This window comes from Trichophyton benhamiae, assembly GCF_000151125.1.
Source record: "Trichophyton benhamiae CBS 112371 chromosome Unknown contix01456_5.r1.exp, whole genome shotgun sequence".
Classification (NCBI taxonomy): Eukaryota; Fungi; Ascomycota; class Eurotiomycetes; order Onygenales; family Arthrodermataceae; genus Trichophyton; species Trichophyton benhamiae.
In genome coordinates, this window is record NW_003315080.1 from 996,478 (window position 1) to 1,009,906 (window position 13,429).

Genomic DNA, 13,429 nt, shown 5'->3' on the forward strand with positions numbered 1-13,429 from the left:
AGTCGTAGAAGTGCGTGGTTGTCGGTGGGCGGGTTGTTGGCTGGCGATGTTGTTTGGTGTTGTTGTTTGTGGTGTCGAGGGTTTGACGTCGTTGACGGGCAGCTTTAAGGTAGGTTAACTAGGCTAGTGCTGCTCGCTCCTGGAGTCTTAGCTCTGCGACAGCGAGCTAGCCAGCTGCCTCCTGGGCAGACAGCGACAGCAACGGGGAGGACGAAGGGGCTTCTTCTTCGTCCTCTTCGTCGTCGTCTTCTTCCTTTTTTTTTTTTTTTTTTTTTTTAATTTCCTTCTCTTTTCCTCGTCCTGCGTTCAAGACGAAGCAGCTCGGCAGGTTGGACGAAGAGCGTACGGAGTCGCCAGACGCAGGGACAGCGAGAGCTCGATTGGCTATGGCGAGGACGACGGCGACGCAGCAGACGAGGTCATCCCCAGGCAGAGCAGAAGACGGCGACGGCGATGGCAACTGGGATAAATAGCGAAGGCGAAGACGAAGAAGCAAAACAGATCTTGTGATGCTGAAAGCCACAGGCGAAGGGGACGAAGCCGGCGTTTTGTCTCTGCTGCTGCTGCGGCGGTGCAGTCCTCGCTGGGCAGGCTCTCTTCTATACAGTCGGCCTCTTCTTACTCTTCTTCTTCCTCTTCTTTATTATTATTATTTCTTCCCGTTCTTGCTCGAATATCTTCGGCTTTTCTTCTCCTTTCCCGCGTGTTTCTCTATTTCTGTGGCTGGGAAATGTATCAGAAATACCGGGATGTTACATGGTTTACTCTTCGGGATGTGGTAACAATGGTAATTACAGGTATGGTTCGACGACAAAGCTACTCCGTATATAAAAACGAATATATAGACCGTCGAAGAGGGCAGAAGAGAACGAATAAACGATAGCAAAGAAGAGAAGAAGAGAGAGTCATGGAGGATGAAAAGTCGATCTACGAGATGCAAGCAACCAAGAGATGACAGCTCCCACGCTTCCACGCTTTCGCTTCCACGCTCTTTCGGGCTTGCTCTAGTTTTAAGCATGCGCCGAAGATCAGCATCACTCGCTGCAAGTAAGTCAGTAGTAACTACTTAGTATCGAGTGAGTCGGTGTCAGTTTAAGTCAAGCCGGAGCTCTCGTCTCGCCAATGCCCTTGTAGAGATATGTCAGGCCGCTTTACCTTCTTCTTCATTGGAGGGAGCTCCGTGGTCGTCTCCTTGCTCGGGCTCAGATATCTTCGACAGCTCATACTCTGTAGTGCAGGTATCATGACTTGACGGGTCCAAGTGTCGATATAACCCCATACTCTGTGCTCTGTTCAAAAGTTGGAAAGTTTCGAGATCCCCTGATGCTTGTCTGGAGTAAATCTGATGGGAAACGGCCGATTTAAGCATATTATCGATCATGCAGCTGGACGGCCAAGATGCATCTCTCTCTTTGCTCTCTTGCAGAGCTCGTCATGGCAGACCAATCGTAGGCCTGGTGGATGCAACAGGTCTGCAGGGTGGCGCTGGCCGGGATGAGGCACAACAAGCAGCATCGGCAGCATATGAAGAACGCCGAGGGTCAGCGTGAGTTGGTCAGATGATTCTGATGGCGTATGCCCTGGCCGCGTTCGCATACTTCATGCATAACGATATAGACATACAGGCATAACATGCAGAGACGTTGTGTCGGGTCGGTTAGTTGCACGTTGAGTTGATGTTGGCAGACGTTGGATGTTCGATAGATATGCAAACTATAGCAGCAGGTCGTATAGTTATTGTTTTAAAAAGCAGATATATCGTAACTCGATCCTGACCGGGAGAGCGCCTTATTTCAATAACCTTCTTGGTCCCTTGAATCCCACCGAGGACGAGATCTCCCTCTCATAAGCCACCGATTAAATTCTCCGTACCTGCGTCCTGGTCCGGTCCCTCTGCCCTGGGTGTCAGATTCATTTTATTTCTTCTCTCAATCCCCCCTTTCCTGTTTGCTCTTCCTTCCAACATGAGGGTCATACGGATGTTTCCAGCAAGGCCCATAAGGCTGAAACAGCCCCCTATCCGACAGCAACGACCTGTTTTTATTGCATTATTTCATATGCTCACACAGTCAACTGGCCCGAGATGGTTGTCTCTCACCGCATGCTCCCACAGAGCACGCACAATGTGAAAAAGAAACGAGCAATGCTGGTCGATATGATCGCCCTGGATATGTGTTCCGTAGGGAGATCCGCGTCAGAGTGCAACTGGAGCAAGGCTGGCTGGCTCTTTGTCTGTCTCGGCCTGTCCTTCCCTCTCGTTCACAGAGGCTTGCCGTACTCCGTAACTATAGATTATTGTATATAACTAGTAGCTTCGGGGTGCTCCGGGTTACGGGCGGACGAACGACTGCGGATAGTCTTTGACAGCCCGAGTCAGCCAGGCCAGGGTAGCTCGAAAGGGCATCATCATTGGCATTTCAGCTGAACGGACACCGATGTGCAGCGATATGCAGACCCGATGCACTGCAGGACAGCGATTATTTGAGTTAGTTGTTCCTCCGGCTGCCACCAAACTGTATCTCCAGGCGTTCTCGAGCGTCGGTGCCGGCTTTGATGGTCATATATACTCCGTCGCTACTCCGTCGAGCTGATAGTTTTGTAGATTTCAGCACTCAACACTGGCCCCCGTCCAATAGCCAGGTGCTCCGTACATCGGCCACGGCTGCATCGCCTCCATATCTCCATCGTACATCCATCAGCCTGTCGCCCTCGTAATGATGCAGCGAAGATCAAAGAGTTGAAAAAGCAATATCTGATTCCATCACCCCCCGAGAGGCCCACCGACTGGGAGAAGAGCAATTGGGCATCTCATGCTCACTTGGAGGAAGTCTGCGCCTTTTTTTTTTTTGGCCTGCCTCTTCCTTTTTGCTCTCTGGGCCAGGAGGTGTTAAGGTAGCCTTCCTTACCCCCGGCTTTTTAGTTCTTTCTTCCGCTGGCTCCTTGCTGCGCTGCTGGATAGCCACCCCCTGGACAAACATGAAACTTGAAACCCAAGTACGAAGAGCTAGCAGCGGTCACAGACACTGTTGTTGCGGTCTCTTCCAACTAGTCCGTCAGCCTCTCAAGGGAAATAATTAATAGCAAGCAAGGGCACACGGGACCTCCTCCTTGCGCCGTTAGCCTCGAGTTTAGTCGTCCTGATGCAGCTAACTAGCGGCTGGGAGGTGCTTTTTTGGTCGTGCCACCAGCGGCGGCGTAGTTGGGCGTAGGTAGGAGGAAAGTCTTGTTGACGGACGGCTTGGAGGCGAAGTCGATATCGCTTCTTTCTCGTCTTTCTCATCTTCTTCTTCGTCTTCTTCTTCTTCTTCCTTTCCTCCCAGTCTTCGTCTTGTCGTCTCCATCTTTGCCGCTTGTCTCCCCGTTGCATGTCGTCCCTCCACCACGGCCAGGCTATAGAACAGCCCATCCATCCTGAACAAACACGATAGACCATAACAAGCAAGCAAGCAAGCCGCAAGTTATATATCTAGACGGCCTGACGGTAGACTGCCCGGCACCGGCTCCGCTTGATATATATAACGAATATAATATATCCTCTAGTTATATTTTATATCGGCATCAACGGGCAGCACCCCTTGGGCATCTTATATTTGCCTCTTCTTCCTCACCTCCTTGTCCCAGGCAGCGTCCAACGGGTAAGCATGGCATCGTCCCTAGACACAGAAAGCTGACTGTCAGTCCGTGAGTCCTCTGTCGCTGACCGGCTGCCACTGACCTCCAGTCCATCCATGACCACCACCGCGCCGCCGGCCTGCCCGTCGACCTCCACGCCGTCGTTTGGAAGCAGACTGCGCCGTCTGAGCCAGCGACGGCCGCAGACACACGCCCCCAGCACCGTCCCAGGCCCTTCAGCGTCCAGCAACCACCGTTCGTATCGCAAGCGGCTTAGCTGGGTCGTCGGCCGGGGCTCTTCGCATCTTCCCGCAGCCCCAGAAGGAGAGGAGGACGGCGCACCACACCATCACCACGACGACCAACACCAACACCTCAACCTCACCGACGTCGACCACGATAACGACCACGACCACGACCACGGCCACGACCGTAACAACAGCCACAGCAACGGCCAGCCGCAAGAAAACTCCGACCTGCTACACGCGGAGCTCGACCGCAGTGCCTCGGCAGAGCTCGAGTCGTCGTCGCAGCGGTACAGCGTCTTCAGTCGCTCCGACGCCGAGAGCAGCGAGTCCTCGACGTCGGAAGACCGGCCAGAGCAGCTCGCGGACGCTGGCTTACGGTCTCGCAGACAGCAGGCCTCTGCCTCGCAGGATACCACAAGCTACACCATGGCCCAGGCCCTGAACATGGCCTCCGTCGCCGTTGGCGCGGCCACTTCTTCGCCCGTCTCTCCCACCGCTGCCGTCGCTGCTGTAGAGACCGGCAGAGCTCCAGGCCAGCCGACTGCTTCTACGACCCATCCTACGTCCCAGAACGGTCTCTCTTCGCCGGCAGCAGGAGAGTCAACAGAGATGTCTACGCCTGAAGCAAACTCGCCCAGCCAGCAGCAACACCAGGAGCAGCAGTCCATCATCCGCTTCTTCGCCTATCAAGACCCCCACCAGAACTCCCGGCCCTCACTCCCCTTCGCTCCCATGACACGGACCATCACAGACGAATCCACGATTATAAAAGTAGGTCGGTACTCCGAGCGTGAAGGTATACCCCCTGAAGGTGCCGCGGGGTCATCCTCGGCCCCTGTTGGTTTCAAGTCCAAGGTTGTCAGCCGGAAACACTGCGAGTTCTCCTTCATCGGCGGCCAGTGGCACATCAAGGATGTTGGGAGCTCCTCGGGCACATTTCTCAACCACATGCGTCTCAGCCAGCCTAATGTGCCGTCGAGACAGTACGCCGTGCGGGATGGTGATATCGTACAGCTAGGGATTGATTTTAGAGGCGGTGAAGAGCTCATTTTCAGATGCGTGCGCATTCGTATAGAGTGCAACCGGATGTGGCAGCAGAGAGCGAACCAGTTTAAGTATGTTGTTCATTTCTCATCTTCATCTGTTTTCCTAGTGGAGGAGTGAACTTGCTAACAAGACGTACAGTAAAAACACCGAAGCTCTTATAACCAATCTTGGAAAGGGCTCTATGGATGCTACAGACTATGAAGGTTGCAGGGAATGCTCCATATGTCTCGGATCTGTCTTGGTGAGTTTACCTGTTTATATTTGGCCTTTTTTTATACCAACATTCCATCTAACCAGTTTACAGCGTCCATACCAATGCCTGTTCATGGCTGCCTGTGCTCATGTCTGGCACTACAAATGCATCCGTCGGCTGATACATTCCCCTGAATACCCCATGTTCCAATGTCCAAACTGTCGGGCGTACACCGATTTAAACGCTGAAGTAGACGACTCAAACGACCCATACGAAGATAAAATCCATCCTTCCCCTAATACACAGCAGCAGCAACAACAACAACCTCAACAACCGCAACCGCAGCCGCAACCACAGCAACAACCACAACCACAACCGCAACCGCAACCGCAACCGCAACATCTCCCGCCTCAGGCCCCCGAAAACAACACATCCGATACCAACACTTCTAGAACACATACCGCCAACAACTCAAATTCAGCTCCACCTATTGTCTATACCCACACAGAAACAGACGGAACCCTTGCTACTGCTACTGGTAACATGACCCTAGAGTCTGACCCGGAACCGGAACCGGAACCTGAACACGAGCCATCAGACGGTCCAGACGGAGAAGTCTTTCACCCGGCTGTAGAGGCGCCATCAGTCTCTCATGCAAACGACGTCCACCGCAGCCAGAACATCGACATATTATCTCCGAATTCAACTAGCAGAGCAGGCATGGGTAGAAGGCGGGTACCAGACAGAGCAAACCGAGACACCATATATGTCGAAGATCCCCTAACACCACGAAACGATACAGGACTCCTCGCCCTCGACGGCCGTGCCGGGCGGCTCTAACCCCGAGCTTTCCTACCTCCTTTCTCTTTTTGCATTATCCATCTCTCTTGTTTGGTCGGCATTTGTCCATCTATCCCTGTTGCACGATTTTGCCTGCTACTATCTTATCAACTTACTGCTTATTCCCCCCATCGGCGTTTTGAGCGACTTCTTACACCATGATATCTTCGCTATCAACTCCCATTCTTTGCTCACTTCTCCTTTGTCCTTCGTCTGCTTCTCCTGTCCATACTATCCTTCTTTTGATTCCCCGCCGCAGCTCAAAAGATTCCCTGCGATTACATCATGTCATATCTTTATTATTGCTTTTTTTCTTCTGTCTCTCTTCACTATTCTTGGATAAAATACATAACTCTGGAGTAAGCCAAATCACCAATGAACTGCTCTCAAGGGGGTGATGCTTTTATACATGCCCTGCAGCAAGGAACGGGCCCCCTCCTCGTACTCTCTTAACTCTCGAACGTCGCCATCGTCAACGTAATTGCTTCCCCATAGCTGCTAACCTACTTACTACTAGCCGGCTGGTGATTTGGCTACTGCTCGACTATCTAGACATGGCCCATCAAGGGCCCACCTGAAACAGCCCCTAAGGCAGCCCTTGGACCCGTCCCCCACATGGAACCGCGCAGTGAAAGGATGAAGCCGAGACAGGGGAGAGAGTCCCTTTATATATATATTTATTTATTTATCTCGACCAGCCCGAGCAGTAACTAGTCAATCCTCTTCCGCTGGTCGAGTCCGAGTCCTGTCATATCTCGTTTCTTTTTTGCTTGCATCCCTCGGCCAGGCTTGGAGTCAGGGGCTGAGCGCAGAGAAGGCCGTCCTAGCAGCGAAGTAGTGACTTCGCTCCTCCGCCCGTCTTGCCCGTCCGTCGAAGTATCTTGATTCTCTGCAGAGGCAGCCATCCCTCAATCATGCCGATAGAGACCGTAGCCAGCTCCGCCCAGGAGGCCGGCGCCAGGCACCATGACCGACGGCCTACCTATCCCTTCAGGCTGTCCCATCGCACCAAACCGCGGAGGTACCGACCATAGCTGCCATCGCCCCCTTTTTGCTTCCCCCTAGACACCCAGTTCTAATGCATAGATGAATGAATGGAATGCAGATGGCCGCTGGTTCTCCGATTCATCAAGGGCGCCATCCACGGAGCCATCCTGCTGCCTGTGCTCGGCCATGCCATCTTCACCGTCATAGTGGTCATACTCGACAAGCATGTATTCGATACCGTGGGCGTTCCCACCGACGATCGTACGTTGAGATCGATGCCTCGCTTTTGCTTCTGCTTGCTTCTTCCCTGCAGCCAGCCTGGATTCTAATCACTCGACCTAGATCCCTTCGCTGTCCATCGTCGTCGGTCTCATCCTCGTCTTCCGCAACCAGACCTCCTACAATCGCTTCTGGGACGGCCGCAACTGTCTGACGACCATCACCACCGCGCTTCGTAACCTCACCCGAACGATCCTGGTTTCTTCTCGAAATCCCAATGGCCCGCTCTCGGACGCTGAGAAGCAGGATATCGAGCGGACGATCCGTCTGCTTATCGCCTTTCCGTATGCCGTCAAGTGCTATCTGCGCGCTGAATGGAGCACCGAATGGGGCGCCGTCTCCAATCCAAACATGATTGCAGACGTCGTTCGTCGACAGGAAGCCGGCGGCCCCAAGCAGGAGTTCCTTAGCCTACTGCCTGCTGGGTTCCAGGCTCACGAGGCCGACGGCCTGGGCCTGCCGCTGCAATTGACCTTCCCCATCGATGCGTTCATCCAGCGAGGCGCCGACAGAGGCTGGTACGACCCCCCTATGGCCAACCAGATGGGCAACCAGGTCAGCGCCATGATCGATGCATACGGGAAGATGGAAACGATCAAGTTGACCCCCATCCCCGTTGCTCACTTGTAAGTTTTGTTTTAGCCTCTCGCTGGCTCCATAGGCGCGGATGTAATACCCCAAAACTGCTAACTCGGATTTATTAGGATTCACCAAAAGCAAGTCCTGGCCTTGTTCGGCTGTGTGCTTCCATTTGCAATGGTAGATGATATGGGCTGGTGGGCTGTACCCATTGTCTGTCTCGTCATCTTTACTCTTTACGGTATCGAAGGCATTGGTTCTCAACTCGAAGATCCCTTTGGCTACGACAAGAACGACATCAAGATGGATGCCATTGTCGAAGACGAAAGGGTCGAAATCGAAGCTATCCTCAATGAGTGGAAGAAGTTGAATGACCTACCTATCGACGGCGACGATTCAGCTACCAACGGTGCCAGAAATGGTGTCCGCAACGGTACTAGCAACGGCACTCGCAATGGAACTCACAACGGCACCCATAACGGGGTCACCAATGGAAATGTTGCTCCTCGAGAAATGTTTATCAGATCTTAGCTTTTTAGCGTTGTTGCGCTTCTTGGTTTGCTTTCTGCTCCTTAAGCATGCCTCTCTCGTTTTAATATACCCGTGGCTTTAGACTATCTTTCATCTTGAGGAACTTGCCCTGCTTTCTCCCTCTCTCTTACATCTGTCAGTGTCTCAGACTCAGTTGGTGGTTAGCTTGTCGTTGCTACTTGTCCTCTGCTTTTATATCTTTCATTCGTTTTTCTGTACACAACTTTGTTTTACAAGACAACCTCGATATCCTTCCAAGGATCTGAACAGCTACTATAATCAATTAGGCTCCCAGACTCTTGCTTATGTCTTCCAGTTCAACCCGCATACGCGACATATCCAAGCATATTCATGAAAAAAAAAAAAAAAAAAAAAAAAAAAAAAAAAAAAAAAAAAAAAAAAAAAAAAAAAAAAAAAAACGTAAAAAACAGAATGATGAATAATATCTATATAGACATGGAACAATACGCTCCCATGTCCCATCTAACTCAAAACCAAAGAAAAAGAGGGGACCGATCTCTTAGAGCAACAGACCGTACAACTTGCTGAAATTTTGGAGACAACATGCCAGTGTAGCGGTGACGAGATACGCGTGCAGACTACTTATTGGGCGAGCGTGCTGCCTTGCTTCTAATTGCGCGCGGCATGATATCTTCACCCGCTTGTATTGCATGGCCAAATAGATCAACAACCGGGAGTTTCTGATATGATTGCCAGGACTCCGAAGTATCACCACTATCAGTTGATGGTGAGTATGAGGGTGATCTCCGTCGTTGCGCCTCCATCATTGCGTGTCTTGACCGAGTAATTCTACCGGAGTAGGCAATACATGGCTTATTTTCAGTTTCATTTCCGGAATTCTCCGCCTTATTTCGTTGGCATTTTGGCTTAGAAGGACCGTCGTCGATTAACTCACCTACTACCTGAGAGCACAAGGTTTTCATCGACTGGTGTTCTGTGGCCTTCTTGCACTCGTTCTTTTCCTCCTCCCCTCTTTTGAGAAACGCTTCGTGCCGTGCTTCACACTTTTTTCTGCCTTCTGACAATAAGGGGAATTCGACCCCTTTTACTGGACCTGGGCGCGATTCAGTTTTCGGTTTTCCATGGCCACATATTCGAAGGATATCACATCTCAGTCTCCAAATAGCATCAGGTATCCAGTTCTGGTAGTAGGCATACATCCGTCCGTCAACGGTTTTTAGATTCATCGAATTCCAAAATGCGTGCGCTCGTTGGAGATTTTCAAGTGTTCTCAGTCCTACATTCCCGAGCTGGACAAGCCATATGTGCATAAGAAGCATCATTCGTGTAAGTTGGAATTTATATCGAACCACGTTGTCCGGGTGAAGCCCACTAGGTAAGTTGCTGAAACAGTTATCAAAACAAATATCGGGGAACTGTATGTATCAATGTCTTGTGAGCATAAAATGTCGAAATATGTATTTATAAACCGCCAAAAGAACCAGCGGGGGAAACAACATAGGTACTCACGTAAAAAGCTGGATTACCCTCCTCGTCAAATCTCGCGGGGCCAAAAACAGACATTTCACAGCTACTAATATCGCCTATCGAATTGAATATTAGAGGCCGATCTAATGCAGCCTCATCCAACTCCTCTATAGCGTCCTTCAACCATTGTAGATGTGAAGCCCCGGCCGCTGCCATATTTTGGTAGGAACTTTCACTAGCTTTCCGTTTCCGTGGCAATGGGCCTGAGTGGGAGTGTGAGGCTGTGGCCCTGAAAAGAACAGCTAGCGCACGAGATTTCAATAATCTCCTGTTTGCAAGTCTAGGGGTTATTGACTCGGAGTGAGAAAACGGGGGCAGTCTGCAGAAAATATCGTTGGTCTATGAGAACCCCAAGCCAAATAATATGCCGCGGTACACCTTGGTAATAGAATAAAATATCAATCTGTGGCTGGAAACAAACACGTGTGAGTGACATATATAGTGGTCGCGAAAAATTAGCCCGCTTAGACAGCAGTTAGTGTTGTATAGAACAACACCACGATGACACTTTCTAAACTGGGGCGCGTTTTTATCGGAAGTTGCAGCCGCAGACTAGTTGCATCCTTGTCAGGAAGGTATAAATATAGGATGCAGTAACAAAGGGGATAGAATTCATAAGGGCGCTTCGACTTCAGCCAACACGTCTTCCACTATGCTTTCTGGAGTTGCAGATAATAGAATCTTCTCGACAGCATTAATATCACTGCCATACATCATACTGCGGTCTTCCTGAGGCTTTGCAACGGTGATACGGTGACGGTAAATCTTCTTCGCTGCCAAAGCCACAAGGGAAGGCGGGACGTAGTCAACTCCATGTAGCGACGCCAGGCATCTATCTCAATTGTGAGCATCCAGGAAAGACTAGGGTAGAATTTCAATTGCCATACTTGACTATCTTGTGAAACTGGCGTGTAGCCGGGGCTGTTATTCCGCAGAATACGGCTCGATTGAAGCGAAGAAAGTTGATAATATTTTCGGTATAGCAGTATACTTCAGTAGATACTGTCACGCTCGGAATTAGGCCTCTTAAATAATCAATGTCCTATATCGAAAGGGAGTTAGCATGACTTCTCAAGCTCTATGGTCGTTGTTAACGGACCTCTTCTGAAATTACCGCAGTTTTTTCAGTCAGCTTTCCCGTGTAGGATGAGTTCCAAGCAGTGGAAGATGGAGAGCCTCTTTCGTCAACTAGGGAACTACCGTCACCTTCCAGGTTTACAAGGCCAGCGGATGGATCATGATAGTGAGAGATAGATATATGTTCGTTCTTAGGTACCGTGTGAGCAGTATCCTATTATTATTATTTTTTTTAAAAAAAAAAAAAAAAATAGGGGGGGAGGGGAAGTAACGTACTAAGTGGTTGTTTAACCGGGAAGACAGCTGTCGCGTCTCAGAAGAAAGAATGGGTATAAAGATAAAATTGTTGGGAACACTATATGTAGCGGTTTTGGTACGAATTCTCCGGGTACGTAGCATCTAGGATGTCGTTTATAATTAGCTTTGAACGATAATAACAACGTATCTAAAAAGGGGAAATATTATACCTCCAGTGTCTGTACTTGTATACTCTGGGAGATGTGGTCATAATTTTTGGCAATGATAACGTTAACTGTTTCATTTCTGTCATGGCCCCTTGTAGAAACATCGGTGTAGTTGCGCTGGGAAGCTCCATTAGTCTATATTAAGGCTAAATTAGTCAACCAACTGGCCCCAAAAGTAACGGCAGTAAAATGGAGATGAAAAAGGGAATACAGTATGTCTTCAGGGTAGGGGTAGAATTTATCAAATCTTGCCTTTAAAATATTTTCTTCTCTTTGAAGGAGTTCGGATGGTCGTCGTCGACGTTCTAATATGGTAGTATTGAACTCCTCAAGAGATGTGTCGGCAGTGCAGTCAATAACAGCATAAGACAGGCCAAATATTTCTCGAGAAATCTATTACTCTCGGTAAGAATGTCTATCGCATGCCACACTATATAGGGCACGTACTAATGTTAATTCTTTGACAAGGTCATCCAACGTGTTGGATGGGGTATCAATCATGCAACTCTCTTTGGCAATTAAGCAAAGTAAAACAGCAAATTCAAGATCCGTAAGGTCCTCTATCTTCTTAACTATATCGGCACGGGTATCCATTTTGCTCAAAAAGTGGATTCATCCTTCAGAGAACAACATTGGGATGAATACTTAAGTAAACAATTAGCTTGCTGGTTTGGCCTTCCTTGACGGACGTCGGTTTCTCAACACAATCTGGCACGTGATAATATGAATATGATTTGTAATAAACAATAAACTCCCGGTGGGTCCCGTGAGGTCCATTCTTACAGGCCACGTGGCTGGAATAAACATATTCCCACCCGTGGAGCTTGGACCACCTTGGCAGGTCTAAAGGTAAATAGGCAGGGGAGAATACAGTTCTGACAAGCGGAGACTCCATCGTAGCTGGTTGCGGAATGCTACACTGTAAATATATTGCTCTCCAGTTTGGCACGTTTCTCCATTATATGTATGAGATAAGAAGAAGCTTTCAAAGCTTAGAATGTGCTTAAAATGGAACCTATACCTACTATATACCATTGCTCTGTCACCGCTAATAAAAGAGATCTTTTATTCCACTACCAAATTGCTCCGTCACCATTTGAACCCCCTATGAGCTAACCCTCTTGCTTTGATTGCGTAAGTATAACCTCCATTCCGTCGAATTGACCTATACTATTACCCTCCGGAAGATAATTTCTGGTTATCCATGCACTTTCAACTAGCTATACGGAACAAGTCACAGAAACAATAATTACTAGATAGTCCTCCTTCCATCATCCAGGACAGTTTATTATTGGAAACCAGCATACCTGCATCTTTTCAATATTGATTAACAAGTGGTTATTGAACGTTCCACGAATTAATGGCTGGTACGCACCTTTTTGTATTTTATGTGTACCAAGAATTCTGATACTCTTAAAAATACGTAACATAGCTCTTGTCATACCCAGACCCGATCACATATCTCAGCAAAGTCGACCTTGGTAATCACAATGTCATCCTAGGTGTTAGTAATACGTGCCTGTCCAGTATTGTCTTTCTATTGTCTATCTCGTCTTTTAGGCTCAGAGTTGATATCCTATCATTAAACGGAAGGAAAGTATAGGGTCAATAATCTCATGGGCCTGTTTAGCCAGGTTTAAGGTATCAAGATTCCCTTTAGTATGTTTCAGAGGTAAGTAACTCCTCTATCTGGATATTCCGCATCATAGTCCTGGAGTATGGTAGAAGTTGTATATCACGATAAGCAGGTGGATTTTCGGATGACCTGGATAACACTCCTCTTCTGCGAGATTGACTTCGTCCATATTGGTATATTTCCCCTACAATGTTCCCTGAGGTTTAACTTGGTGATAGAGTGCGTTGCTCATAGCCAGGCTCTGGGTGCATGGCCATGTAAAGAATGAAGAAGCTGGATATTTCCAGCGTAGCATTAATTTCAAAATATTTTTTATTTTATTTTTATTTTATTTTTATTTTTTTTATTTTTGGAAAGATGCGGATATCGTCGATATCTAACAGAGATGCATCATTGACCATAGCTCCAAGTCGAGCACCGATGTCAG

General features: G+C 48.9%; 5 protein-coding genes across 5 annotated transcripts; 2 read left to right on the forward strand and 3 right to left on the reverse strand.

The window, feature by feature from the left end:
- Positions 1–166: 166 nt before the first annotated feature.
- Positions 167–1,381, reverse strand: ARB_03353 (uncharacterized protein; the record flags this gene model as incomplete). Its single annotated transcript, XM_003010606.1, has 4 exons — positions 167–599; positions 623–683; positions 796–1,062; positions 1,156–1,381. 4 exons carry the CDS (start codon positions 1,379–1,381, stop codon positions 167–169), a joined length of 987 nt encoding a protein of 328 aa, XP_003010652.1.
- Positions 1,382–2,729: 1,348 nt separating this feature from the next.
- Positions 2,730–3,410, reverse strand: ARB_03354 (uncharacterized protein; the record flags this gene model as incomplete). The annotated part of the gene is made up of 2 exons (XM_003010607.1): positions 2,730–3,004; positions 3,152–3,410. The coding sequence occupies 2 exons, from the start codon at positions 3,408–3,410 to the stop codon at positions 2,730–2,732; spliced, it is 534 nt and encodes a 177-aa protein (XP_003010653.1).
- Positions 3,411–3,728: 318 nt separating this feature from the next.
- On the forward strand, positions 3,729–5,940 carry ARB_03355 (FHA domain protein; the record flags this gene model as incomplete). The annotated part of the gene is made up of 2 exons (XM_003010608.1): positions 3,729–4,975; positions 5,046–5,940. The coding sequence occupies 2 exons, from the start codon at positions 3,729–3,731 to the stop codon at positions 5,938–5,940; spliced, it is 2,142 nt and encodes a 713-aa protein (XP_003010654.1).
- A 1,094-nt stretch (positions 5,941–7,034) lies between these two features.
- Positions 7,035–8,316, forward strand: ARB_03356 (uncharacterized protein; the record flags this gene model as incomplete). The annotated part of the gene is made up of 3 exons (XM_003010609.1): positions 7,035–7,154; positions 7,270–7,832; positions 7,911–8,316. 3 exons carry the CDS (start codon positions 7,035–7,037, stop codon positions 8,314–8,316), a joined length of 1,089 nt encoding a protein of 362 aa, XP_003010655.1.
- Positions 8,317–11,363: 3,047 nt separating this feature from the next.
- On the reverse strand, positions 11,364–11,960 carry ARB_03357 (uncharacterized protein; the record flags this gene model as incomplete). The annotated part of the gene is made up of 3 exons (XM_003010610.1): positions 11,364–11,501; positions 11,547–11,759; positions 11,814–11,960. 3 exons carry the CDS (start codon positions 11,958–11,960, stop codon positions 11,364–11,366), a joined length of 498 nt encoding a protein of 165 aa, XP_003010656.1.
- Positions 11,961–13,429: the final 1,469 nt, after the last annotated feature.